This window comes from Pectinophora gossypiella, chromosome 22, assembly GCF_024362695.1.
Source record: "Pectinophora gossypiella chromosome 22, ilPecGoss1.1, whole genome shotgun sequence".
Lineage (NCBI taxonomy): Eukaryota > Metazoa > Arthropoda > Insecta > Lepidoptera > Gelechiidae > Pectinophora > Pectinophora gossypiella.
The window spans coordinates 11,706,624-11,734,582 of NC_065425.1; the positions used below are offsets into that span (position 1 = coordinate 11,706,624).

Genomic DNA, 27,959 nt, shown 5'->3' on the forward strand with positions numbered 1-27,959 from the left:
ACGGCTTAACGTGCCCTCCGAAGCACGGAATCATCTTACTTTTTTGGACAATCTGGTGATTCAAGTGAAAAGTGCTTACCGAACAAAGGACAGTCTCACAAAGTGATTTCGACAATGTCCCCATCGGGAATCGGACCCGGACCTCCAGATCGTGAGCCTAACGCTCTTACCACTAGACCACGGAGGCTGTTATGATCCACATGAACATGAATTCAAAATCACAAAGTATACCTTTACTACACTAATAGCAGCCAATGAGGGACTCTCCAATCGACGTTCCCCAAACACACGATAGATGGCGTTGTTCACTTTTGACGTGATAATTACCTATTTTCTCATTGCTGGGGTACATAATTATTCAAAAATGTAATTTAATGACAGAAGCATACAGGGTGTTAGTGACATCGTAACGAAAACTTTGAGGGATGATTCAGACCATGATTCTGAGTAGGTAGATATCAAGTGGATTTTCCGTCGCAAAAATCATGTATTTTTTTTAGTTTTTTTAAATTATTTTCAATTCTATAGTTTTGCGATGGAAAATTCCACTTGATATTAACTCAGAATAATCAGCTGAATCATCCCTCTCAGTATTCGTTACGATGTCACTTACACCCCGTACAAGTACATACAGGTAGCCATACAAGTAGGTATGGGTGTTAGTGACACCGTAACGAATATTGATGGGGATGATTCAGACCATGATTCTGAGTTGATATCAAGTGGAATTACCTGTCAAAAAATTCATGATTTTTTTTATTTTTTAAAATTATTTTCCTATCCATTACTTTTGCGACGGAAAATTCCACTTGATATCAACTCAGAATCATAGTCTGAATCATCCCTCAAAGTTTTCGTTACGATGTAACTAACACCCTGTATAGAGGGACTGTGTCCTCTAACATGATGGGCTAATGTTATGGGCGATAGGTTGATCCCTTATCACCATAAGGTTTATCATATCCAGCTTACGATATCGTATCAACAGTGGCTGCAGGTTGTCTTTGATTACTTGTGGCTCTGCCCACCCTATTAGGGATTACGGGCGTGAGTTTATGTATGTATGTATGTAAGCATATACAAAACTAATTGTTGCTTGATATAATGGATCATATTAAGAATAGAATGATGGTCTATCTATACTTATTGCTTCTCTTTATTTTGTTCAGAATAATAATGGATGGAAGTTGTAATTGTACCTTGGTGTAATAAAAAGGTTCATCATGTATATTCAAAAACAAAGATAAAAGATGCATATGTCTAACCATGAAATTAGAAATTTAAACAAAGAAATGGAATGGAATGTGTGTCAGGATCGAAGCAAATGGAATTCTATGGTCTCTACTTACCCCGGTGGGAAACAGGCGTGAGTTTATGTATGTGTATGTATGTAAACAAAGAACAAACTATACAACGCCATCTATCGTGTTATTGGGGAACGCAGATTGGAAAGTCCGTCATTGACTGTCAATTTATAATTCTACCAAAAATACATTAAGATTATATATAATCTTGAAAAGACGTAAAAATAAAATGTATTATAGTGGTTATTATAGGCGATATGGCTCACCACTCATCATGGCCTAACAGAAAGCTCGGTGAGGTGTGGGTATTTAGCTCATCCTACGGTGGATAGACGTTCTTTTAAAAAGAAAAACATAGAATATTATTATGCAATTGAGTAATTTAGCTGCCTAATATCAATTCTCAGACAGTTAATCCCATGCATTCACATCTTACCCCAGTTGAGATATAGTTGTGAAGTATCTTCAAAAACTCACGCCTATGTTCTAGAGCAGGATAGGCAGAACCAGTAGACAACTTTTGAGACAGTTTTCTATATTAATTTACGCAAGTTAAATAGGTATTTCATTAGTTAAACAGTAACTTTGCAAAAGAGGTGATTATAAGGTTAGTGATTATTTAGAAGATAATGAATGCATGGGATTAACTGTCTGAGAATTGATATTTAGGCAGCTAAATTACTCAATTGTATAATAATATTTTATGTTTTTCTTTTTAAAAGAACGTCTAGGGCCCTGTGCCGAAGTTTTTCTTGCAGCTTCTTTTCCCCGGCTATACAGGTTGTGAGAAGCTGCAGTAGTTTTAGGCGGATGAGACGTTCGTTATGTAAAAATTGACGATTGAAAGTGTAACTATGTTACTTACTGGTCAGGGCCCTGTGCCTAGGTTTTTCTTGCAGATACTTTGCCCCGGCTATACAGGTTGTAAGAAGCTGCAGTTGTTTTAGGCGAATGAGACGTTCTTTATGTAAAAAATGTCGATTCAAAGTGTAACTATGTTACTTACTGGTTAGGGCCCTGTGCTTAAGTTTTTCTTGCAGCTACATAACATTGTTACACTTTGAATCGACATTTTTTACATAACGAATGGCTCATCCGCCTAAAACAACTGCAGCTTCTTACAACCTGTATAGCCGGGGAAAAGTAGCTGCTAGAAAAACCTAGGCACAGGGCCCTAGACTTAAAACGCAGTCAGTCATCTAAGCAGCAAGCCCACCCACGACTTCTTCGTTAGAATTCCAAACAAATATATCATCGATAATGACTAATTCCTAACGATGTTTATTACAAAGGGTCTTTAAGAAACGACTTCCTAAAATCAGTTATTAACACGTGGTTTTTCAACTTTCTCCGGGTCGTTATCAATGAGATAGAGACAATGGAGATGGATACTGAATAAAGACAGATAATATAAACACGAAGATAGCCGAGGTCCCTCAGGAGGCGCAGGCGCAGGTAAAGTAATGAAAATTGCAAAAATTCTGTCATTACTGTACTCCGGTGTCTAACGAACGGGTGGCAGTAGAAGTTTTAAAATATTTTCAATAAGTAACTATAAACTTTGTGAACTTGGTGTGATAAAGTGTTAAAAACTTTTGGTGTTATTTGGTGGTATATTTCTTTTGATCTGTTGGATCATGACTTGTGCGCCACAACCGTACTATTATGTGGACAGCGAGTATCAACTGGTATGTATTATATTTTTTTAATATTTTATTAGACAGGGGTTTTTTTTGACGTGGCAATTGCCCTGCAGTGGGATCGAATAAGCTAGAAATAATAGGTATTAATATTTCAAAATTTTATATTAAGCTGGCTTTAAGCTAGCTAATACCATTTTGGAAATTTAAAATTTTAAGTAATTTTTTGCGCGGTTTTTAATGTTCAATAAAATAATTTCGAAGTTAGTTTTCTTTATCTACATTTTTATAATTATAACAATTTGCTTGCTAATAAGTAACAATCCTAATAAAATGTAATTAATTTTATATCCTAGGTTTTTATATATTTTTTATTTATTAATATCTATATATACGTACAAGGTAAAAAATAATTTGCTTTTTTATTATCAATACTTCTCAGCGAAATAATGAAAAATAAATCAACATATATAGTCTTAAAAAAGCGGCCAAGTGCAAGTCGGACTCGCCCATGATGGTTCCGTAACAGCAAGTAACATAATATTAAAGTAAATTACGGTTTACAATATATGATGTATTAAAAAAAAACTACTTACTAGATCTGGTTTAAATAAATTTTCATTGGTAGTTTGCATGCTAATCTACATCATATATTTTTTTTAGTTTTATCCTCCTCTTATTTTAGAAGTTACGAGGGGGGGGGACACATTTTACCACTTTGGAAATGTCTTTCGCGCAAACTATTCAGTTTAGAAAAAAATGATAATATAAACCTCAATACCATTTTGGAAGATCTATCCATAGAAACCCCACACGTATGGGTTTGACGAAAAAACATTTTTTGAGTTTCAGTTCTATGTATGGGGACCCCCAAAATTTATTGTTTTTTTTTATTATTGCGTAAAAATCTTAATGCGGTTCACAGAATACACATATTTATCAAGTTTCAACAGTATAGCTATTATAGTTTCGGAGAAAAGTGGCTGTGACATACGGACGGATGGACAGACAGACGGACGGACAGACATGACGAATCTATAAGGGTTCCGTTTTTTGCCATTAGGCTACGGAACCCTAAAAAGATTATCGTATATTAGCAAAATCATATTTAGTATTATTACTCTTTCCTTCCTCCTTTTAACAATATATTTGATAATTACATTCCATACTAATTTGTATCAAACAAGTAGTTTAGATAATGTTTATTTTGTGTCATATCCTTTTATGAAACTAATCCATTTAACCATAATACGTATATGAGGACTAAAGCAATCATTAAAAGCGACCTCGAATAAGTGCTATCACAACAAATATATCTCTATATATACATTCACTCGCTATTCAACACGGAAACGTAGCCAACACTATGGATACATTTGCGCCAGGTGCGATTAGAGGCGAGCTTTTTAAGTAAGGTTTAGTTAAACTCTTAATTGTATATAATTTATTTTATTTTTAGGCTTAGTCTCATTATTTAAGTTTTATTTAATTTTATATTTGTTTTGTTATTATTATTCTTTAGAGCCACCCTCTTGTCGGCGTAGCATTCTCCATAGTACTTTTTTAGGCAAAAATAGGGCAGGGTAGGGTTTTGTACCGTAAGTAACTGTTTTGTTTATTCATAAAATAATCATTGTTTCAGGACCTAAATCTGCAGGAGATGCGATACCAGCTTATCCAAGTCCTGGATATATTCGAAGCTAGAGAGTGTTTTGTCTGCAATAGCCTTCAATGCTGTTGTCCTGATACGTCCGAAGAATCTGAGCTGTCTTCAACCATGTCCCAAAACTCTGAACTGTACGCTGATGCCGTGGTACCGGAGGCCAAACTACCAACACCCATTGGGCCTCCGTCAAAGGCTGCTAAAAGCGCACAATCGTCATCTGAGCATATCCCTGTTGTGAGTGCGGCGTTGTTATACGCGTCGGGGCGGCTGCCGTACGTATTGTCTTTTCAAGAATCGTCTCCGGTTTCGTCGACGCCTCATATGCCGACGCCTCATGTGCCGACGCCTCATGTGCCGACGCCTCATGTGCCGACGTCTCATGTGCCGACGCCTCATGTGCCGACGAAGTCTGCTCCATCCATGTTCACAAAGTCGCCAGCAGCAAACACCCTTCCCAAACCTCAATGGGGAGGTAGTTCTCGATACCCGAATATCGACGCGTGGGTGGAGGCGACTACTGTACAAAAACACGATAGATTGGGCGAGCTGGCGATGGACATCTCGTACATGGACTTTTTGCCACCGCCGCCAGTATGGGACATGATGCCGACCTGTTATTTTGCTCAGCCGATACCTTTGCTAGGAGGTGGATTGGTGGATGGTTATGCGTACGGCTATGGATACTATGGGCCACACCTAGAGTACCCGTCGCCAGGGCGTCTTTATGAGCGCCGTGCGCTGACCCGCCCAGTTCAAGCGTTCTTCCGCAGTTTTGAAACCCATAATCAGCAACTGGCCGGGATACCAGCTATGCCACCACTCCCACCCACAATGGTGGATAACGTCTATACATATCAGACGCACATAATGCCGCAGTATTCGGCGAGCGTGAGCAATGGCTATTATACTTATTTTAACGGCTTTTAATTTATTTTGTTAGATTAGTGTTACGTAATATATGAGTATCTGTGTATTTTTCTAATGTATAAATATATATATTTAGCATATATATTTTATTCAATAGGTACAGTTGTATATAAAGTTCACCAAATGCGAATAGTGTGTAAATAACTTTAATATTTAACGTGTTTTGTAAATAATAAATACAGGGTGTTAGTGACATCGTAACGAATACTCGGGGGGATGATTCAGACCATGTTTCTGAATTAACATCAAGTGGAATTTCCCGTCGCAAAATTCAGGATTTTTTTCATTTTCAATTCAATTCTTTTCCGATGGAAAGTTCCACTTGATATTAACTTAGAATAATCAGCTGAATCATCCCCCTCAGTATTCGTTACGATGTCACTTACACCCCGTACAAGTACATACGGTAGCCGCTACAAGTAGGTATGGGTGTTAATGACACCGTAACGAATATTGAGGGGAATGATTCAGACCATGATTCAGAGTTGACCACTAGTGGAATTTCCTGTCGGAAAATTCATGAAAATTTTAGTGTTTTTTTTTTTTAAGTTATTTTCCGTTCCATACTTTTGCGACGGAAAATTCTACTTGATATCAACTCTGAATCATCCCTCAAAGTGTTCGTTACGATGTCACTAACACCCTGTATAATATTTTATGAGGCTTTTGAGGAAGTGATGTTTCAAAGAATGGTCAGATCTAGAGTATTCGAAGGCAAGGAAGTGTTTGACGAGAGTGGAAGAAGCGAAAGTGGTGTGTCAGGTTCGTAGTAAGTGGAATGAGGGGTTTTCCAGGCCAAGTTCCCCTGAAACTATATACGTAGATGGCGTTGTATGCCTTTAACGTAATAATTACCTATTTTCTCATTGCTCGTTTACATAATTATTAAAAAAAAAATATAATATGATGTCATAGGCATACATAAAAATAATTATTGCTCGATATTTGGTTCAGATATGTAAAGAATTATGTTACTACCTATATTGTTTCTTTGAAAGCAGGCGAAAAATGTGTTGTGCCTGGGTAATCATTTATACCCACGGCCTCTGTGGTCCAGTGGTTGAGCGTTGGACTCACGATCCGGAGGCCCCGGGTTCGAATCCCGGTGGGGACATATATCACAAAATTCTAGTTTGGTTAGGACATTACAGGCTGATCACCTGATTGTCCGAAAGTAAGATGATCCGTGCATCGGAGGGCACGTTAAGCCGTTGGTCCCGGTAACTACTTACTGATGTAAGTAAGTAGTCGTTACATGAGCCATGTCAGGGGCCTTTGGCGGCTCGATAGTAACCCTGACACCAGGGTTGATGAGGCTAGTATTTCATCTCACAACCCACACGATAAGAAGAAGATTTATACCAAAAAACAAAGATAAAAGGTCCATATATCTGTAATCCATTAAATTAGAAGTTTAAACGACAGTATTGTATAGCGCCATCTACATTTTTTGGGTAACGTGGCCTGCAAAGTCCCTCATTCCGTGGTGTCTGCCTACCCCAATGGGAAACAGGCGTGGTGTGCATGTGAATATTAATGTAAGTAAATTTGTAAATATCATTAAATTGTGTCTACGGTTGGTCGTATACCGAATATATACACCATTGTTATATTTCGCAATTTGTTATATTTCGCAATATACTCTTGTAATTGACGAATACTTTGTAAATATTATTGTTGTATAAAATGTGTATACTACATTGTGTAGATACTTCAGTCATATTGGTGTTTCTACCAATAAATGATGCGAAAAAAGAAAAAAAAAGGTATTTGTACCAATTATAAATAATTAGTATGTAAGCTGTAAATAGGTAATCTGTATTATAATAATAATAACGCCCTTAAGTAACTAGTCGAATAACATAAAAATCCAAATAATAAAAAAAAATTAAAAAATATATAAAATAAAAAAAAATATAAATTAGGAAATTAAGAATTTTACTACTAAGTATAAAATTGTTTGCATTAATTAGGCCGTGATTAGTTAATTTAATGATGTAAATATTTTTTATATGAATGTAATGTGTATAAAATATTTTTAATTAACTAATTTGTAAATATATAATATAAGCCAAACTGTTATTTTCTTCATATCTACCCAAATCCAAACGAAACTAAACAAACATATCAAAAATAGTTGGTTTTTGTTACCACTTAAGTGTATATTAATATAAATAAAAACTATTTTTACTAAAGGTAACAACCAATTAATTACAATGGTAATACTTATGGCTAGAAAATGATCAGTACGATCTACTTTGAACTACTTTGAAACGGCGTGCGAATATGAAACGATTGATGAATGTTTTTTTTTTTTTGACGTGACTTATTGTAGATTTACCGCAGATGGCATTAACTACTTGGCCGGACAAATGGGGAGCGCTGAAGGCTCTCACCCGGTGATTGATGAATGTGGACTGTGGAGGAAGCAAGAGAAATGTGTCAGGATCGAAGCAAAGTGAACTCCATAGTCTCTGCTTACCCCGCTCGGTGGGAAAGCATGAGTTTATGAATGTGTATGTATGTATAATAATTGTATAACATACACAATTCTACAAAAAAAGTAGTTACTTTTTTCAATTCTAATTTTTATTTACTATGGATATATACGGAATTATGTTCTCATTATTTTGATCAGAATAATAATGGGAAATTAACAGCCTCCGTGGTCTAGTGGTTAGAGCGTTAGGCTCACGATCTGGAGGTCCGGGTTCGATTCCCGAGATTGTCGAAAACACTTTGTGAGACTATCCTTTGTTTGGTAAGGACTTTTCAGGCTTGAATCAACCGAAAAAGTGTCCGAAAAAGTAAGATGAGTCCGTGCTTCGGAAGGCACGTTAAGCAGTTGGTCCCTGCTCTTAGCCGCAAAAATACCTCCCCCAACCCGCATTGGAGCAGCGTGGTGGAGTATGCTCCATACCCCCTCCGGTTGATTGAGGGGAGGCCTGTGCCCAGCAGTGGGACGTATATAGGCTGTTTATGTTATGTATGTATGTGTGCCTCGGTGTAATAAAAACGGTCATCAATTATACCTAAAGACGAAAGATGTATATGTCTGCTATCTATAAAAATAGAAGGTTAAACGAAGGAAAATCTTTTCAGCGCCATGTATATTGTTTTTGAGGAACGGAGCATGGAAAGACCATCATTGTAATTGTCCGATTCCGACGCCTTACACCCGACGGATTGGGTAGTGTCATCATCATCATCAGCCCATTAACGTCCCCACTGCTGGGGCACGGGCCTTCCCTATAGATGGATGGGGAGATCGGGCCTTAAACCATCACGCGGGCCCAGTGCGGATTGATGGTTATTAATGACTGCTAATGCAGCCGGGACCAACGGCTTAACGTGCCTTCCGAAGCACGGAGGAGCTCGAGATGAAAACTTTTTTTTTGTGGTCACCCATCCTATGACCGGCCTTTGCGAAAGTTGCTTAACTTCAACGATCGCAGACCGAGCGCGTTTACCGCTGCGCCACCGATCTCCTCCTTCGCTCGTTAGGTAGTGTATTAAGGCCTTAAAGTAATATAAAAATGCATAAAACTGAGGGTAGATAAATATCTAAAAAGCGGTGGAACCTACATCTTATTTTGTAAAGACGTTGCATATTTAGACAACGCTCGCGACTGCGCAGCGGCCGTGACATTTTGACACATATTCCTTATAAAAATTCCTTTTAAAAATTCTTATAAATATTCCGTAACAATTTTTTTTAAAGACATATTAATTATTTTCTATATTTAATTTTTTTCCTGTGAAATTATCGTAAAGAACTCATGTAAGTACATTTTTTCATTACTTCTTTTTCAATTGACGAAGGTATCTTAATTTAAAAAGTGTGACTACGTTATAATTTTCATACAATTAGTCATTATAACTCTCAAGTAAAGTCTATTGGGTTGGGCAGGGCTAAGTACTAGTCGTTAGATCAGAATCTGCAGCCACTTTTGGTATTGTCATGAAGATTTGGTTTTCATGATTCTAAAATTAAATCTCGTTAGACTAAAGTTTAATCATCACCATCATCTCCAGCAGTATCCCGGGTCCTATTACATTTCTCGGATATGTGGTTTTACTCACGATATTTTTATTCGCCGCTAAGAACATGACTTCGAAAATAAATTAAAAATAAACTTGATTTTTTTTATCCACGTAATTATTTAGAATTATTCTTTAAATTTTAATGTTTAGCTTTAAGTTATAGGCGGATGAGACGTTCGTTAAGTAAAAAAAATACGTTTCAACCCTACTGAATAAATATATTTTTACATTTTTGAATTTCGAATGCTTGTAGTAGACATTGATATATCATTGATAAGTTAACATAAGCTCACGATTACATCCGAATTGGGGTAGTCAGAGGTCCATGGTAAAATACCCTCACCTCACCGAGCCGTCATTTTACTTATTATAAACTAAATTAAAAGCATATGTTACTTAATTCGCACACATAAACAGCCTATACACGTCCCATTGAACACAGGCCTCCCCTCAATCAACCGGAGGGGGTATGGAGCATACTCCACCACGCTGCTCCACTGCGGGTTGGTGGAGGTGTTTGGGCTAGTAACCCGGGACTAACGGCTTGGCGCGACTTAATTCGCTTTTTACTTAAAAGTTTAAACTAGAGTAAATACTAAAAACCTTCATTTTTATTAATTTTGAAACTCAAATATTGTTTTATTTAAGTGGGTATAATAATAAATATAGGGACCTACCCACTATCAAATAGTGGGTAGGTCCCTATTATGCCGTACCTTCAGAATAATTTTACCAATTTTGATATTTTTACTTTTTATATCTCTTTTTTCTTTCGTTGTCTTTGATTACTTGTGGCTCTGCTCATCCCATTAGGGATTACGGGCGTGAGTTTATGTATGTACTTTTTATATCTTAAAGAGACACGCTCTTATAATAATAATAATGTATTTATTGTATGTTAAAGTATTACAGAGTATAATAAATATATCACTATGTTGTACAAACAGCTAGATTAAAGGGAAATAAACTGATGCTTACAATAGAAAAAATAATTCCTGTGCTATAAACATTAATAAACCTTAGCCGTTGGTCCCGGTTACTACTTATTGATACAAGTTAGTAGTTACATGAGCCATGTCAGGGGCCTTTGGCGGTTCAATAGTAACCCTGACACCAGGGTTGATGGGGTTGGTAATCCACCTCACAGCCCACACGATAGAAGAAGAACACATACACACATAAGCGCTTCCATTCGCTCGAATTCCAGTTATCTACTACGAATCTGACACACAATTTTCGCTTCTTTCGTTCTTATCAAAGTTTCCATGCCTGCTCGTCAGCTTAGAGCCTTCTTCATAAAAAAAATATCTACACAATATTATATCTATTATACCCCAATTAAGGTAGTCAGAGGTACATCCATAGCAAGATGAAAGTAATTAAAGTACCCACACCTTACCGAGCTTTCTGTTAGACCAACCTTAGCTGATTTTAAATGTTTTTAGTTAAGAATATAATAGAATAGAAATAGTTTATTACAAAAGGACGCCACACACAAAAAAAAGACAACAAGGTCATATCAAATTTCCACAGTTAAGCAGTTGCATTCTTCAAATACCTCCTTATTACGTATTATTCATTAAAGTCCATTTTGTAAAAGCAATTATTAATTAGATCTCATTTAGTCTTGAAATAGCTGTAACAGCCAATCCTGTTCTCAAACATACAATTTCCTACAAATAATTTAATTTAATTTCTCTTAGAGAATAATTTGGTGAATTTATGTGTAAGTTAATTGTATTCTATAACAAGGATGTTATGGATATGAAATTTCGGATACGGATTTAAGAATGATTATTATACCGGAAACGGTTACGGATTCGGATAATAAATTTCGGATTATCTTGCAAATAGGTAATAAAGTGGTTTTATTTATAATGACAAGTTATATCATATGTTATGACGAGAAAAGAAGAAAAAACAAACAATGCGCGCGAATTGTGTGTCGGCAGCGGCCGGCCGATCAAGACAACTTGTCATATGTATCAATTAGGCTCCGTCCTTATCCCATATTATCCGTAACTTTTATTCCGGATTCGGTTAAGGTTACGGTTGATTTTTATATCGGATATCCGATAGTTTCGGTTACGGTTACGGAGCTCCCTAACATCCATGTTCTTTAATAGCATTACTTGAAGTAACGACAAAGAACAATGGCCTTGAAATAAAAAGGAAGGCCTCATAATCCCATTTCACGAGTTGAGAATATTATGGATAGGTATTATCTTATTGTACTAAAGACGAAGAACAAGATGGTATAATATAGCATCACGCCTGAATCCCTAAAGCGGTACACAGAGGTCTTCTATCGTGAGGGTTGTGAAGTAGATTGCCAACCTTATCAACCGTTTTGTCAAGGTTACCTTCGAGCCGCCAAAACCCCTGACATGACTCATGTACATACATCAGTAAGTAGTAACCGGGACCAACGGCTTAACCTGCCTTCCGAAGCACGGATCGTCTTACTTTCGGACAATCAGGTGATCAGCCTGTAATGTCCTAACCAAACTAGGGATCACAAAGTGATTTTTTTGATATGTCTCCACCGGGATTTGAACGCAGCACCTCCGTATCGTGAGTCCAACGCTCAACCACTGGACCACAGAGGCCGGTAGACACGTTATGTTTAGAAACTACAAAAAAAATATCACATTCCAATATCGCAAAATACTTCCCTAAACATTCTGAAGTAATAAACAACTATTGTTTCTTGTTTCGCAGTAATCTTTTGAAAATATGTCTACTTATACGGGCTAGTCATTAAAACTTGGTGCTTTTTTTATATTTGGATTTTCAACTGGCGTTGCCATAATTGAACCGTCAGGTTAGCGCGTTCAATAAAATTCACTATTGTTTTTGTATTATTTGCAAAAGGTGTAGTCTATTTTAGGTTGGGTTATTTGAGGAACAATGTTGTTGGAACAAAGGATCTCTAATCCCATTTCACGAATTCAGAGAATCGAAGTAGGAACCCAGATGTTTACAGCATTACCTTCCGTTCATAAAGACATATTTTCAAAAGATTCGAAGCAAGAAACAATAATTGTTTATTACTTCAGAATGTTTAGGGAAGTATTTTGCGATATTGGAATGTGGTATTTCTCTTGCAGTTTCTTAACATAACGTGCCTACCGGCCAGTGGTCCAGTGGTTGAGCGTTGGACTCACGATCTGGAGGTCCTGGGTTCAAATCCCGGTGGGGACATATCACAAAAATCACTTTGTGATCCCTAGTTTGGTTAGGACATTACAGGCTGATCACTTGATTGTCCGAAAGTACGACGATCCGTGTTTCGGATGGCACGTTAAGCCGTTGGTCCCGGTTACTACTAACTGATGTAAGTACGTAGTGGTAATGTCAGGGGCCTTTGGCGGCCCAATAGTAACCCTGACACCAGGGTTCATTTCATTTCATATATTTATTTCGGTAACAATAACAATATTGTGTTCGAATACATCTAGCAGATTTTACATACTTACAAATTATAAAAACATCAAGTCAATATTGAAACAAAAATATGGTTGATGAGGTTGGTAAGCCACACGATAGAAGTAGATAACATAACGTGGCATCGCGCTCGTATCCCTCAAGGGGTAGGCCTCTGCAGTGTACAATCAAAGAGCAAAAGTGCAGTCACTGAGCCCAGCGAATTATTTGTAACAGTGGTGAAATTACGAACTATTAGTTGTCATAATTATAAAATTTGTATCTTTGTAGGTGTTTTTGGTCTATTACAGAAAATACATGTAACCTAAGGTCTTAAATCCATCCAGTTCATTTATTAGTTTGCAAGAAACTGATTGGACTTTGCACCTTATCGTACATCTCTGCGTAGGTATACTACACAGCTACAAAATTAAATTGTAAATTTGAAAAACCCCCGACCAAATAAAGTACTCAATTATTACGACAAAAGGTTAAAAATGCTTAACCCTATAAAAAGCAAAAAATAACTTAACCCACATATGCTTGCTAGCAAACTGAGCTTGTAACATTCCTATCACACTTAACAAACGACCTGATGACCTTGAAGACCTGAACCGATTTCCACCAAACATAGCTAAGAACACTATCGACTGATATACATTTCAAACAACAAAAAAACCGCATTAAAATCGGAACATCCGTTTGGGAGCTACGATGCCACAGACAGACACATACACATTTAAACACACACACACACAGACACGTCAAACTCCGTCGTTGTTGCGTCGGGGGTTTAACAGCTAGTCGCATGTACTAGACAACGAACCTATTGATATTAACCGGACATAAAACTACGTGATACCAATTATTATCTACGAGACTACGATCCAAAGATCCAGTTCATACATAATTACGCTTGTATTCCTACCGCAGTACGCAGAGTCGGGATTCTCTTAAAATGCATAAATGGTTTTGTCATAATTTTAATTAACATAATTCTATTCGCTTAACGTTTTTAAGCATAATAGTACTTTCCCATAATAACACCTAAGAATACTGGTTTGTTAGGTATAACTTATTTTTGGACTAATATTTGTTGGTGTAAATTTGATTCGCATATAAATAGGTATCCATAATTCTTTTTTAGAATAATAGTGTTTTGTTATAATTTTTACAAGGCATAACAGTAGGTTAGGGTGTGGCGGGGGTGGCCCTTGGGCCACCCCTACGCCGCCAGCATGTTTATCTTACACACGAAAAGTATACTGAATGATCACCAACAGCATGAAATAGAGTCAAAAAATATAAAAAGTCACAATCATGAACCAAATGCAGCCAAGGAAAAAGTAAGTTTCGGAAATGTTCAAAGTTGTGCCAAAACTTTTCTTATTCGGAGTATAGTTTTTATGCTTATAATACTTATGCTTATGTGTCATTATTGTCATTAATTATTATGCTTATGGTAGTTATGAGTTTCAAAATTATGCTTAAAAAGTTATGACAAATTAATACTATGCGTAACTAATAATAGGACAAGTAACATTATGCCATGGTAAATTATTACATAAAAAAATATGCGTAAAAATAGAGAACCCGCAGTCTCATGTCATCCATAACACTCACTGCAGGCATTCTTTTCACTTAGAAGATAGGTAGAAATATAATAACAGGTACATAGAAGCGAAATTCCACTTACTGATCAATCAAGTAATATCAGAATTTAAAAGCATATGATGATGATGTGTCCCTCTCACCAAATTACTCTTTTATCAGGATCGAATATATTTTCTAAACATTTTACAATTCACAATTTTATTATGATAATACAATTTGTCACATAGTCAGAAACATACGTAACTTCGTCACGTCCAACTAGGCGTTTAAGTGTTCTGAATCTGACCTGGTCCAAACGAACCCATAGATTCGAGGATCGAATAGTATTTTGCTCCTAAAACATTCAGTACAATGTGCGTAGATATCAATTATCTTTTATATTTTTTAACACAGTCATACAAAAAAATATTAGGCGGTTTTTTTTTTAATTTCTGTAAAATTGTCCCGATTGTACATAATAGATTTTAAATTGGCAACGACGAAATGCTAGGAGTCGTATGTCGTCGTATGAGGGTTCCGTACAGGACGTACGTGCTCACTTAGATGGGATTTTGCAAAACTCAACCCCAAGGGGTTAAAAAAAGGTTGAAAGTTTGTATGAAACAAGTGCTAGGAGTCTTAAATTTTGCATGGGGGTCCCTTCTAGGCCTTAGATGCTCACTTAGATGGGATTTTGCAAAATTCAACCCCCATGGGGTAAAAAAGGGGTTGAGAGTTTGCATTAAACAAGTGCTAGGAGTCTCAAATTTTGCATGGGGGTTCCTTCTAGAACTTAAATACTCACTTAGATGGGATTTTGCAAAATTCGACCCTCAAAGAGTTAAAAAAGTGGTTGAAAGTTTGCATGAAACTTTGTCATTTTTAAAGTTAAAATCATGACGCGGACGAAGTCGAGACATCGCTGCTGGCGTCTGTGTGCGTAGGCGCAGGGTGTTGTCATTAACAATTAGGATCATTAACTAAGTAGCCGGAAATAGGAATGAGTTGGTAAAATTGTATTTATTTGAAGAAGATAACTTCAATATTCCTTCATTTTGTGTCCGTGTATTGACAAGTGCGTACATAACAGCTATTCAAGATGTAGAAATCAATAAGATTTGGTAACTTATATTTTTTATTTGTAATCTGGGTGAGTAGTGTGAAAAAGGTCTTTTACGTTTACTAAAACATAAGAAGGTAGGTACTTAATTTAAAATTTAAACATGGAATATCTTCAGCTGCTTGTTTCCCCGGGTATGTCGTATAACCAGACAGAGGGTTTCTGTTTTTTTTTATTTTAACCTGGGTTTTTGTGGAGGGCTAATGTTATGAGTGATAGGCTGATCCTTTGTATTGTTTGTTCGGACAAAACAATAAAGTACATAATTCTGGTTAGAGAATTGGGCTCACGGTTTGGAGGTCCTGGTTTAATTCCCGATGGGGACACTCGAAAAATCAATTTGCGAGACTGTCCGTTGTTTTGCTAGGTTGTCCGAAAAAGAAAGATGATTCCTTCGAAAGGCATATTAAGCTGTTGGCCTTGTGCTAATTAGCCCAAATGCCAATCCAACCTGCAGTGGAGCAGCGTGGAGTATGCTCCATACTCCCTCCGGTTGATTGAGGGGAGGCCTGTGCCCAGCAGTGGGACGTATATAGGCTGTTTACGTTGTTATGTAAGCAGTGGTGAAATTTTGAAACATAGTCGTTATAATAAAAAAGAAAATTGTGGGTATTTGTTGATCTACTATTTTGCAAGAAACTGACCGGACTATTGCATCTAATAGTCATTACTAACACATGAGGAGCTCGGTGGCGCAGCGGTAAACGCGCTCGGTCTGCGATTGTTGAAGTTAAGCAACTTTCGCAAAGGCCGGTCATAGGATGGGTGACCACAAAAAATAAAGTTTTCAACTCGAGCTCCTCCATGCTTCAGAAGGTACGTTAAGCCGTTGGTCCCGGCTGCATTAGCAGTCGTTAAAATAAACACCAATTCGCACTGGGCCCGCGTGGTGGTTTAAGACCCGATCTCCCTATCCATCCATAGGGAAGGCCCGTGCCCCAGTAGTGAGGACGTTAATGGCCTGGTGATGATGATGATGGCTCTTGTCGGTGTAGCATTCTCCATTCTTGTCTTTTTTTTCCCCGGCTATACAGGTTGTGAGAAGCTGCAGTACTTTTAGGCGGATGAGACGTTCGTTATGTAAAAATTGACGATTCAAAGTATAACTACGTTACCTACTGAATAAAGATATTTTTGAATTTGAATTTGTCTATCAAAGACCAATTCCTTCACTTTCTTATAAGACACGACGTTCGCCTTCTCTTTAATCTGTTCCATGTAAGCTGTTCTTGGTCTTCGCCTTCCTTTCTTTTTAATAAATTCGTCGTGATACCTAATAGTATATGGTTTTAAATTGAAATTCTGATGTATTCTTCCACAGCATGATGTCAACGGAGCACCCACTCCTCGAGTGTCGAAGCACTTCGTACACTCTCGCTACTGTGCGGCGCGCGTTCATAGTGTGGCTACGTTGCGGCCGGCGCAACAACTTCCAGGATGTCTGCGAATACTACCATCGGCTCGAGGCTATGGTGAGTTAACGCGGTTATTATCATAATTAAAACACATAATAACGGGTTCTTACCGCGTTTAAATGGGGATATGAGAAAACGTGAAAACGTGAGGACACAGTGAGTGCGGTTTGTCGTAGTGAGTTTGGTGCGAGTTCAGATGGTTCCGAACATTCCGATATCAAAAACATAAACAAGCAGCAAAGAAAGAGGGTAGACAGATATGTCTGCCCGTAGAAAATTATGGATCTACCTACTCCACTCCAATCTCATCAGTCATTCCGTGATCATGGCACTTGCAACAGTGTCGAAATATCGGGAGTCTTATATCCCCATTTAAACGCGGTAAGAACCCGTTATTATGTGTTTTAATTATGGTGAGTTAACCAACACAATCTTCTCTTCTATCATGTCGGTTGTGAGGTGGAATGCTAACCCCAACAACCCTGGTGTCAGGGTTACTATTGAGCCACCAAAGGCGTGAGACATAACTCATGTAACGACTACTTACTTACATCAGTAAGTAGTAACCGGGACCAACGGCTTAACGTGCCTTCCGAAGCACGGATCATCTTACTTTCGGACAGTCAGGTGATGAGCCTGTAATGTCCTAACCAAACTAGGGATCATAAATTTTTGTGATATTTTCCCCACCGGGATTCGAACCCGGGACCTCCGGATCGTGAGCCCAACGCTCAACCACTAGACCACGGAGTCCAACACAATATAATCAGTGTAATACTATACATCTCTGCCTATCCCTCCGGGGATATAGGCGTGATTCTTCAGGTAAAAACTGACAGCATTTTATTTAGATTCAAACGAATGCGAGGTTTTGTTAATAAGTAAAGTACGTAAGTTGAGTTATACCTACCACATATCACACGAAAACGAAAGGGACGGATTGACTGCTGTTAATTTTCAAACGTACTAATCAAGTAGGCATTCCGTTGGTATGCAGTCTCTTTGACGGGAGCTGTCAACTTAATTTATACGGATTATACCCGACCCATCGCATCGACGACACAACCGAGCGTTCCTCGTTGGAGAGGTTGTTTATGCAATCGGTTTGTCGTCTCTATATTTTTCGGTGGATACGAAAGTGACGGGTATAACTTAAAATGAAATTGGAGGGTTTGCCGGGTTCGGCCCCAGTACACTATTTGTGTTAGAGTAGTGCGGACGACGTTATATTATTAGGTCGTGTCTAATCAATACTGCCATTTTGAGACTATGGTAAGTTATTCTCATTATTCGGGCTTATAATTTTACAACTGCCCTTTCATCACAATACTTTTGTTTTTACAAGATCGCCGTAACAGTACGACAATAGAGTCTTGATTTCCTAGACAACTAGTGAACGGAATGTTGCAAAAAAATATTGATTTGTACGAGCAGCGGAGATAAGGGCGCTTTTTCCGTGTTCTTTATTTATAACATCGAAAGATTACCAGCCTGTCATTAAATATTTACAACGATTTATAACTTCATTTTCTAAGCAGTAAGAATACTTTTATTTATGTGCAAACAGGAAATTATAGCTAAGTAGGTTGCTACCTATTGAAAAAAATGACTATTATAAACACAAAGCAAGTTAATATTTGACAAGTAAATAAATCTACTCTGAAATGTGGAAGCAAGAGATGTGTGTCAGGATCGAAGCAAATGGAATTCTATAGTCTCTGCTTACCACGGTGGGAAATTATAGGCGTGAGTTTATGTATGTATGTAAGCAAATACATTCGTAGCATCACGCCTGTATCCTCGGAGGGGTAGGCAGAGTACACATTAGGCTACTCTACATCCCTACCATACATACTTTACTTAATAATACACCTTATCATAACTACACAGTCAACTGTGTGAGTTGTGTTTTTATGATAAGCTAATTAAGTATAATTGATAAATCAGCCAAAGTATTTTTATCCTTTAAAAATTACGTTTCTTTTTATTACAGGAGGAGAAACTGCCAGCCAACAGTCGCTCATCCAGCCGTAACCATGAGTTCTCGCTCTTCGCGAACCAGCCCCCTACCTCCCGCTACCAGCAGAGCCTCTTCCCCTCTCTCTACGCTCCCTCCGAATCGGACACAACGCCCTACGAACAAATCTACGCCCAAGGCCACTTCCAAAGAAACATCGATCACGCCAATAACATCATCAGAGTAGAGGATATGCAAGTACCTGGAGGTTACAGTGCCTTCTCGCATCAAGACATCTTCAATACCAGCCAGATTTTCAAACATCCTCCTCCGTATTACGAGAAAACCGAGGAAACAGTCAAGAAACCAGCAGATACTTTTACAAATCTATGTAATAATATAGAAGGACTCGAAAAGCTGAATTTGAATGGGACGTCAACACAAGATATTGTGGATACCAGCGAGATGATAAATAATTACTGTACGGAAAAACAGGTGCCTCTAAAGAGTTTCTTGGAAAATTTCAAAGAATATTCAGCGAGATGTGAGCTTCAGAACACTGTCAATAATGTTGTGTTCTATCTCAAAAGGAAAACAATCCATGAAGAATTGAAATTGGCCGCTGTTGTTCACAAAGCAAAACGATACAGTAATGAAAACAAGGCATCACGAAAACTCAGAATGGAAAAATGTGACAAAGTGAAAAGTAATGGTATCAATCAAAAGAATTTATATGCCGGCATTGATAAAATGTCTGACTCATCTAGCGCAGAAGAAACAGAAAACACAAAACCAAACAAATATAATGGCAATGAAATTGTACATGAGGAGCCAACACCAATGAATGGTGCTGTAGAAGGAATAGCTCCGATCCAAGAAGAAGAAGAAGAATTCCTTGATGCGGAAGTTTTTAATATCACTAATGGTGAAGAAGAAAACTACATTGACGCCTCTACGTCAATTTGTGAATACAACGACGAATGTGAGAAAACTGAAACGTCATTCGAACACGATGATGTGTTGATACAAATAGATATCAATTTGAACTCTGCAAATGCGAAAATGGAAATCATAAGCAGTGGAAGTGATAGATCTGAAGGAGAAGAACATATCGAAGATAAAGATAAAGAGTTTATTGATAATGACGGAGCAATAAGATTGATGAAGCGGGAAGAAAATGATGTTAAAAATAACAACACTGCGTTTTCAACCCCCCACATTTTAAAACTTGACCTTCAGAAATGCAGGAAAATTTGAAAATTATGACTATGACACAGCAACTTTGCCCATGATTTTGCAACGACGACAATTGACCAAGGTTTATGTATAACAACCTTATATTTATATATTTACAACCTTATATAGATACCCTTAACCATACTTTACACACTTGCGCTGTAACCATAAACTACGTTAAGTACCTACAAACTCTGAAATCAAAACTTTATGCATTCACCATTGACAAGTTTTATAATGTGTTAATTGTTTTATCTATATTTAAGTCCCAAATGACTAAAAATATTGTATCAAATTGACATTTTTTTTACGGATTCCTTTATTGTCGTTTTTAAAACATTTTTCGTCTTCAAGTGAGGTGAATATGACAGAAACTTTAATTTTAATCGTCATCAGCTTATATACTGCTCATATATGTAAAGCGTTTTGTATTAACTTCATTTGACTACACATCTACATACCAAGTATCTTTACAAATAACTTTATTGAGACTAACTTTTTGTTTGGTTTTATGATAAGTTTGCATTTTTTATGTATAAATAACTCTTAACTATATTATAATTATTCTGTAAAAGACATGTCAATTTGAGATTAAATATCTAAATTGTGTTGAGACAAATTAATTTTATAAGATCTTAAATATTTTATTGTCAATTTGCTGTAATTTTATTAAGTTTTATAGCTTTCAGTATGAAAAATGTGTTGTTTAAATGTAATTCTCTACAACATGTAGGTATGTAATTTTCTACAACATGTCATTAATAATGCTATGATCATGAATGATATAATAATAACAAAGTACCTACCTACATGGTAAAGCTAACATAAAGTTGGTTTAATTTATGGTTATTATCTATTAAAACATATAATTACGTAACTCCAATTACATATCTAAGTTCTTGAATATTTTATATTCACAATGGAAGTGGTTTTAATAATAATGATTGACTTCAATAACTTGTATTTTTATTATCTCTCTATTTACATACTTAGCACACTAGTTTGGTTTTGCAAATCCTAGGGCATACTTACTTTTTTTTACTTTACCAATTTTTACTATCAGATATAGGTTAACCTACCTACCTATTTCGGCCGTCATATCAATAACTTTATTCTAAACTTAATTAACTGCCATAGTAAAAAACACTTTCATTCATAAGGTTTTAAAATCCATTTAGGCATTTCTTTGAGGTCTACTACCTGCTTTATCCTGCTGCGAAGCTTGCTTTTTTTTTTATAAGAGCTTGTCCAGATGAGGCGTTTGACGCCCGTTGTCATACTACAGAGTACTTAACATCGGGGGCCTGTTGTATTTCCTAATGTTTATAGTCCTAAAGTCGATTTTCCGAACATCATTTTCCTAATATTTAATTGTACTAATGTTCGATCATCCTAAATATTGATTATCCTACCGTAATACTTGTCCTAATATTCTTTAGTTCTAATATTAATGTCCCTAAAGTTTGAAATTCCGAATTTTTCATTCCCTATATGATCTATTTGACATATTTTGGTTAGTTGTGACCATCGAGGCCCGAAGGGCCGAGAGGCGGCGGTGAAGATTTGTTTCGTAACGACAGCAGTCACGGGTGCGAGCGAAGCGAGCACGGAAATTCGCGGCACCCCGACACTGTAGATATAGGTTACGAAGGCTGTATGGCAGGGGGCGAGCAAAGCGAGCCCCCTGCCATGTAGCCGAGTGGGTTAGGTTACTTGTGACCATCGAGGCCCGAAGGGCCGAGAGGCGGCGGTGAAGGTTCTCTATTGTATTCCCTAAAATTTCTTATCCTACTTTTTATTTTCCTTCACATTTTATTTAGGACTATACATTTTAGAAATATAAACGATTGTAACTATGGACATTAGGGCTTACCATCATTAGGATGAAAAAAAATAGGGCAATGAACACTAGGAGTTAACAAAATTGGACTAGGATCATTAGGACATTCGATACTTAGGACTAAAATGTGAAGGAAAATAAAAAGTAGGATAAGAAATTTTAGGGAATACAATAGAGAACCCTTAACATCGTACGGATAACGACCTCTGTCGTTTAGTGGTTGAGCGTTGGCCTCACGATCCGGAGGTCCTGGGTTCGATTCCCGGTGGGGACATATCACAAAAATCACTTTGTGATCTCTAGTTTGGTTACAGGCTGATCACCTGATTAGAAAGAAAGAAAGAAACATTTATTATTTAGGACACCACAGACACGGATTACATTATATATATATACATTACAATGACATCACATCATCAAAAGACAAATAACGCACACGTGAAATATTTTCTATATAGAACATGGAGAATGAAGACAGAAGCTTATACCTAAATTAAATGTGACGTCGTGTCGGATTACCCATGTGTAGCGGATGGTATCCCGTATAAAAGGTCCTCACTCAGCTTATGCCGCGACACTGGTATTCTATGAGACCTAATGTAATGAGTGAAGTACGGACATCGCACCATACCTACATATACTTACCTACTATTATAGGATACTTAGATAATTATCATAATATAATTACAAATGAAATAAAATGAAGAAGTAAATATATATAATATATGTATATTATTTATATATTGTGCAAAATCATAAGGAAAAACAAGTAAAAACAATCGTGACCAGATTAATAAAATAAATATTTGAACGAATAAGATGTGTCCGAAAGTAAGATGATCCGTGCTTCGAAAGTCACGTTAAGCCGTTGGTCCCGGTTACTATTTACTCATGTAAGTGAGTAATCGTTACATGAGCCATGTCAGGAGCCTTTGGCGGCTCAATAATAACCCTGACACCAGGGTTGATGTGGTCAGTATCAACCTAACAACCCACACGATAAGAAGATGATCGTACGGATACAGAGGTACATCTCCGTTTTATTTTTTATTTTTGACGTGACTTATTGTAGATTTGCCGCAGATGGCATTAACTACTTGGCCGGACAAATGGGGAGCGCTGAAGGCTCTCACCCGGTACAACGTTTAAAACAACAGGCCTGAGGGTGCCCAGTTGGGCGCGAACCTCGGCTCAAGGCGTCGTCTGAGAGGAATGGTACATCTCCAAGCATGCAGGAATCTATAAAGTAAGCAAATTACTCGGTGGTATGAAATCGCGCCTTCTGAACAAGGTCTTTGTGTGTGGCACAATGAAGATAAAGTTAACTAGTAACAAAGCTGATATTAAAAATGTTATTCGAATTTTTAAACAATAACTTGTTGAGTTCAATAAAAGTGATCACAAAAGAACTAATACAAACAAAAGAGAAATAATCTTTTCCCATGTATTGTTTTGAGTAAAAGTTATCTTTCTTTCAAAATATTAAATTGCTTTTAAAAATCTTTCCTTGAAAATGAAGCTTTGAATTTTAACAATAAACGGAAGGTTAACTACCTATTGTGGCGTCCCTGGTTTTATGGCTTACTCTAAGCTTAGATAAGCGTACTTATTCAACAAAAATTTAGTCATTGTATTGTTTATTTTGTATAAAAAGCCGTTTCAACTACGCCAAAATCTAAATAACACGTATTTTATTTTTTTCCTGATTGTTAAGCTACCTGCGATACCGAAAGATCTCGATATTCTATACCCCAGACAAGACACTACTACCTGCGACTGGCGTGAACCAGTTAGTTATATTCCGACCAGAGGAGTGGATGCACGTGTGTGTGTGCTTTTTTTTTTTAAATAAATACGTATCAAGATGGCTGCTAGTGTTATATCAACGCCGATAAATACGATATCTCGCGAGAATCTTCCCGTGTTGATAAGAAATAATATTTTAAATGAATCTGTAGAGTTTGTCTCGGAATGTGATACTAGTATGGTGAGTGATTTGATTTTCTTTTGTTTTTTTTAATATAAAGCAAAATTGCTTATGTCAGGATCGTAGCGAGGGAAATTCTATGGGCTTTGAATACAGACATAGAAAAACTCACGCCTATTTCCCACCGGGGTAAACAGAGACTATAGAATTCCATTTGCTTCGATCCTGACACACTTCTCTTGCTTCCTCTACATTCATCAATCGCTTCATACACCTACGCCGGTTCAGAGTAGATCTAATAATCGGGCTTTGAATAATCCATTGAATATTTTAAATATTTTTATTTTACCTATAGTCGATAGGCTTCTTCTATCGTGTGGGTTGTGAGGTGGAGTACTACTCATCAACCCTGGTGTCAGGGTCACTATTAAGCCGCCAAAGGCCCCTGACATGGCTCATGTAACGACTTACTTACATCAGTAAGTAGTAACCGGGACCAGCGGCTTCCGAAGCACGGATCATCTTACTTTCGGACGATCATGTGATCAGCCTGTAATGTCCTAACCAAACCAGGGACCACAAAGTAATTTTTGTGATATGTCCCCCCCGGAATTCGAACCCGCGATCTTCGAATCGTGAGCCCCTAACGCTCAACCACTGGACCACGGAGGTCGTTCTATAGGCTGATAACCTATTAGGTACTATACAAGTCTTGTGTGTCTACTTATGCTAGGATTTCTAGCACCGTTTTCCATCACTAGGGTCGATTAATTGTTTCAAATATAATGCTCTCCAAGCAAAGATTCGCCCAACTGAACATCCTAAGGCCTGGTAGTCTTTTGTACGGGCTCCCTGCTTCACATTTGTCCGGCCATATGAGGCAAATCTACAATAAATACAACAAAGAATGTCTTTTGACTTGTGTCACTGCCCACCCCTTTAAGAACTGCAGGCAAAATAGGTACACTAATACATTTATGAAGTTCATTCAGCTCCAATGTAAACTGCATGGAATTACAGTTGTAATTGAGGGTTCGTATGTCTGTAATCCACTTTGCTGTAATTGTCGTCCTCTCTATTACAATTACATCTATCAACCAGTCCGCCACATACCTACTAGAGTAGAATAATAGTTATCGAAGCTGTTACTACGAGTATAGGTCGATTACACAGAGTTTAAAAATAATTGAGGTTTATATTGGCTTCGATTCCTGCAGGCACCTCCTAATTTTACTTTATGTTATACCTGTCATTTTCTTATCCACACAAAAGGAAAGAGACGGATGATTGACAGCTCTTAGGATGAATGAGTAACCCGGGCGAATCAAAAAGGTATTTCGCTACGCCATCTATCGTGTTTTTGGGGAACGCCGATTGGAAAGTCTCTCATCGTTATTCGTTATTGTAGCAATTACGTACCTACTGTAGTAGGTTGATTACACGCTTGGTAAAAAAACGGTATTTAAGTTAGGTCAAATAGTTAATAAAGTTAGGAAGATTAGTAACCAAAGTTGACTAAAATAGTTATCACCTAACTTTGGTAAAGTTAGGTGATAATCACTGCCACATTCTATTGTATAGGGAGTTAAGAGAAATTAAATTTTTGTTATATTTATTTGAAATAATGATTTCGTTAGGAAAATTCGCGTAGTTTCAGATGGCATCGGAATTGTTCAAATGCACAAAATAAAAAAGTGACCTTCTCCGTGCTGTAACAGTGATTATAATTCCATATTAGTTGAAAGTTCAGCTGGAAGATCTGTTTTCTTTGTATGTTTCTTGTGTCTGTTTTATTCTGTACAAATAAATAAATAAAAATAAAATAAATAAATAAATAAAAATAAAATAAATAAATAAATAAAGTTCCAACTGCTGTGCTGGCCTTTATCGTAACAGTTTACTATCATCCTTTTGAACAGTCATCTCCCAATTCAATTCAATTCTCAATGATTTATTGCATTCCATGTAGTATAATGGAATACCCCCCTAGCATTATTCCGTTAAGCCGTTGGTCCCGGTTACTACTTACTGATGTAAGTAAGTAGTCGTTACATGAGTCATGTCAGGGGCCTTTGGCGGCTCAATAGTAACCCTGACACCAGGGTTGATGAGGTTGGTACGTCACCTCACAACCCACACGATAAGAAGAAGAAGATTATTCCGTTTTTCACAGGGTCCGCTTACCTAACCTGAAGATTTAACAGGTCCGATTTTTACAGAAGCGACTGCCTATCTGACCTTTCAACCCGCGAAGGGAAAACCAGCCCAATACAGGTTAGGTCACATACCTCCGAAAATGCATTTCTCGGGAATGTGGGTTTTCTCCACCGCAGAGTACGTGATAGTCATTTATAATCCAAACATAATTCGAAAACAAATTCGACAATCATTGGTATAGGCCTGGATTCGAACCTGCGACCTTAACGTGAGAGACAAGCGTCCTACCAACTGGGTTACCACGGCTTGTTTTGTTGAACAGTCCGAAGAATAATTCGTTACTCATAAAAAAACAAAGAACCATATTAACTTATAAGTAACACCATCTATCGCCCGATAAACATAATCTCCTCTTTACAGATGGAAACGGATTCGCCAATCAGACAACCGAATCTCGAGCCAATCAGCAAGAAGCTCTTCCATTCGCCGCTGCCCGAACGCAGCCCGAGCGAACCCGAGAACACCCGAACTCGCTCCGAACGCAATCGGCAGTCGAGAAAGAGAAAACAACAGCTTGTACCAGACTTCGATGCGAAAATCAAACGGGTATACGTTAAAGAGTGTGAAAGTGACGGCTATAGTCCCGAAGTGTGCGGAGGAATAAGAAAGAAAGTGTTAATCAGTCTGTTTCATAACAAAGAGTACTCTATGGACTTTTGATGAATTTTCTTTTTTTAGTTTGAAGTTAGTATTAGTTTTCTATCGTGATATTTCTGTCTTCCTTCTATTTTAAGTTTACCTATTTAATAATGAATATTTTTTTTTTATTTTAATTGAAGTCATCATTAATTATCCTTTAGATAATATTAGTAATTATGAATTTATTGTGATAGTTGATTAAGAATGAATTGTGAAGAGGCTGTCGTGCATGATTTAAGTTCGTCATTGTTCGAATATTTATTAATTTTCATTAATTTAGTTGTATCAGAAACTATATCAGTCCTATTCTTCTCCTTATCGTGTGGGTTGTGAGGCGGAATACCAGCCTCATCAACCCTGCTGTCAGGGTTATTGAGCCGCCAAAGGCCCCTGACGTGCCTCACGTAACGATTACTCACTTACATCAGTAAATAGTAACCGGGACCAACGGCTTAACGTGCCTTCCGAAGCACGGATCGTCTTACTTTCGGTCAATCAGGTGATCAGCCTGTAATGTCCTAACCAAAGTACGGATCACAAAGTGATTTTTGTGATATGTCCCCACCGGAATTCGAACCCGGGGCCTCCCGATTATTATTAATTTTCATTTAGTTGTATCAGAAACCATGTTAGTCCCATTTAATGTACCTACTTAACTTAGGTCTACACAAAAATTGGAAGCCGTACGCATGTAGCTTACTAAAACCTAAGGCTTTATATACTGTGACTTATAAGCGATAAAATGGCTAGTAGATCAGATTTTTGGTATTATTATATTTTAAATATTGTAAAAAAAATATTGTGTTTCCTATCAAAAATTTTATAAATAAATACAGTCATCCTTGCGGAGATTACTGGTGGAGTTGGAGTATACTCCATATCTCTTAAGGTTTACTGTGAAATTGATTTTATTGTATTAAGTACAGTACCTTCTATAGGCGTACTGAGGTTGTCGCTTATCGCTACCCGCCTGAATCGAACAGTTGCCTAAACACAAGTTTCCTAATT

General features: G+C 37.3%; 3 protein-coding genes across 7 annotated transcripts in view; 2 read left to right on the forward strand and 1 right to left on the reverse strand.

The window, feature by feature from the left end:
* The window catches only part of LOC126377240 (complexin), a 450,369-nt gene that overhangs the window by 139,202 nt on the left and 283,208 nt on the right, over positions 1-27,959 (reverse strand). The window lies entirely within an intron of this gene.
* LOC126377108 (uncharacterized) lies at positions 9,140-20,588 on the forward strand. The gene is made up of 3 exons (XM_050024769.1): positions 9,140-9,318; positions 17,042-17,192; positions 19,129-20,588. The coding sequence occupies exons 2-3, from the start codon at positions 17,043-17,045 to the stop codon at positions 20,347-20,349; spliced, it is 1,371 nt and encodes a 456-aa protein (XP_049880726.1). The 5' UTR covers positions 9,140-9,318; position 17,042; the 3' UTR covers positions 20,350-20,588.
* Positions 23,983-27,649, forward strand: LOC126377241 (uncharacterized). Its single transcript, XM_050024957.1, has 2 exons — positions 23,983-24,155; positions 26,673-27,649. Exons 1-2 carry the CDS (start codon positions 24,033-24,035, stop codon positions 26,970-26,972), a joined length of 423 nt encoding a protein of 140 aa, XP_049880914.1. The 5' UTR covers positions 23,983-24,032; the 3' UTR covers positions 26,973-27,649.

Excerpts from the sequence above, each read along its gene's own strand:
- LOC126377108 (XM_050024769.1), top strand. The coding sequence starts at position 17,043 with ATGATGTCAACGGAGCACCCACTCCTCGAGTGTCGAAGCACTTCGTAC. Across the intron at positions 17,193-19,128 it reads ACCATCGGCTCGAGGCTATG|GAGGAGAAACTGCCAGCCAA; the intron begins GTGAGTTAACGC and ends TTTTTATTACAG.
- LOC126377241 (XM_050024957.1), top strand. The coding sequence starts at position 24,033 with ATGGCTGCTAGTGTTATATCAACGCCGATAAATACGATATCTCGCGAG. Across the intron at positions 24,156-26,672 it reads CGGAATGTGATACTAGTATG|ATGGAAACGGATTCGCCAAT; the intron begins GTGAGTGATTTG and ends TCCTCTTTACAG.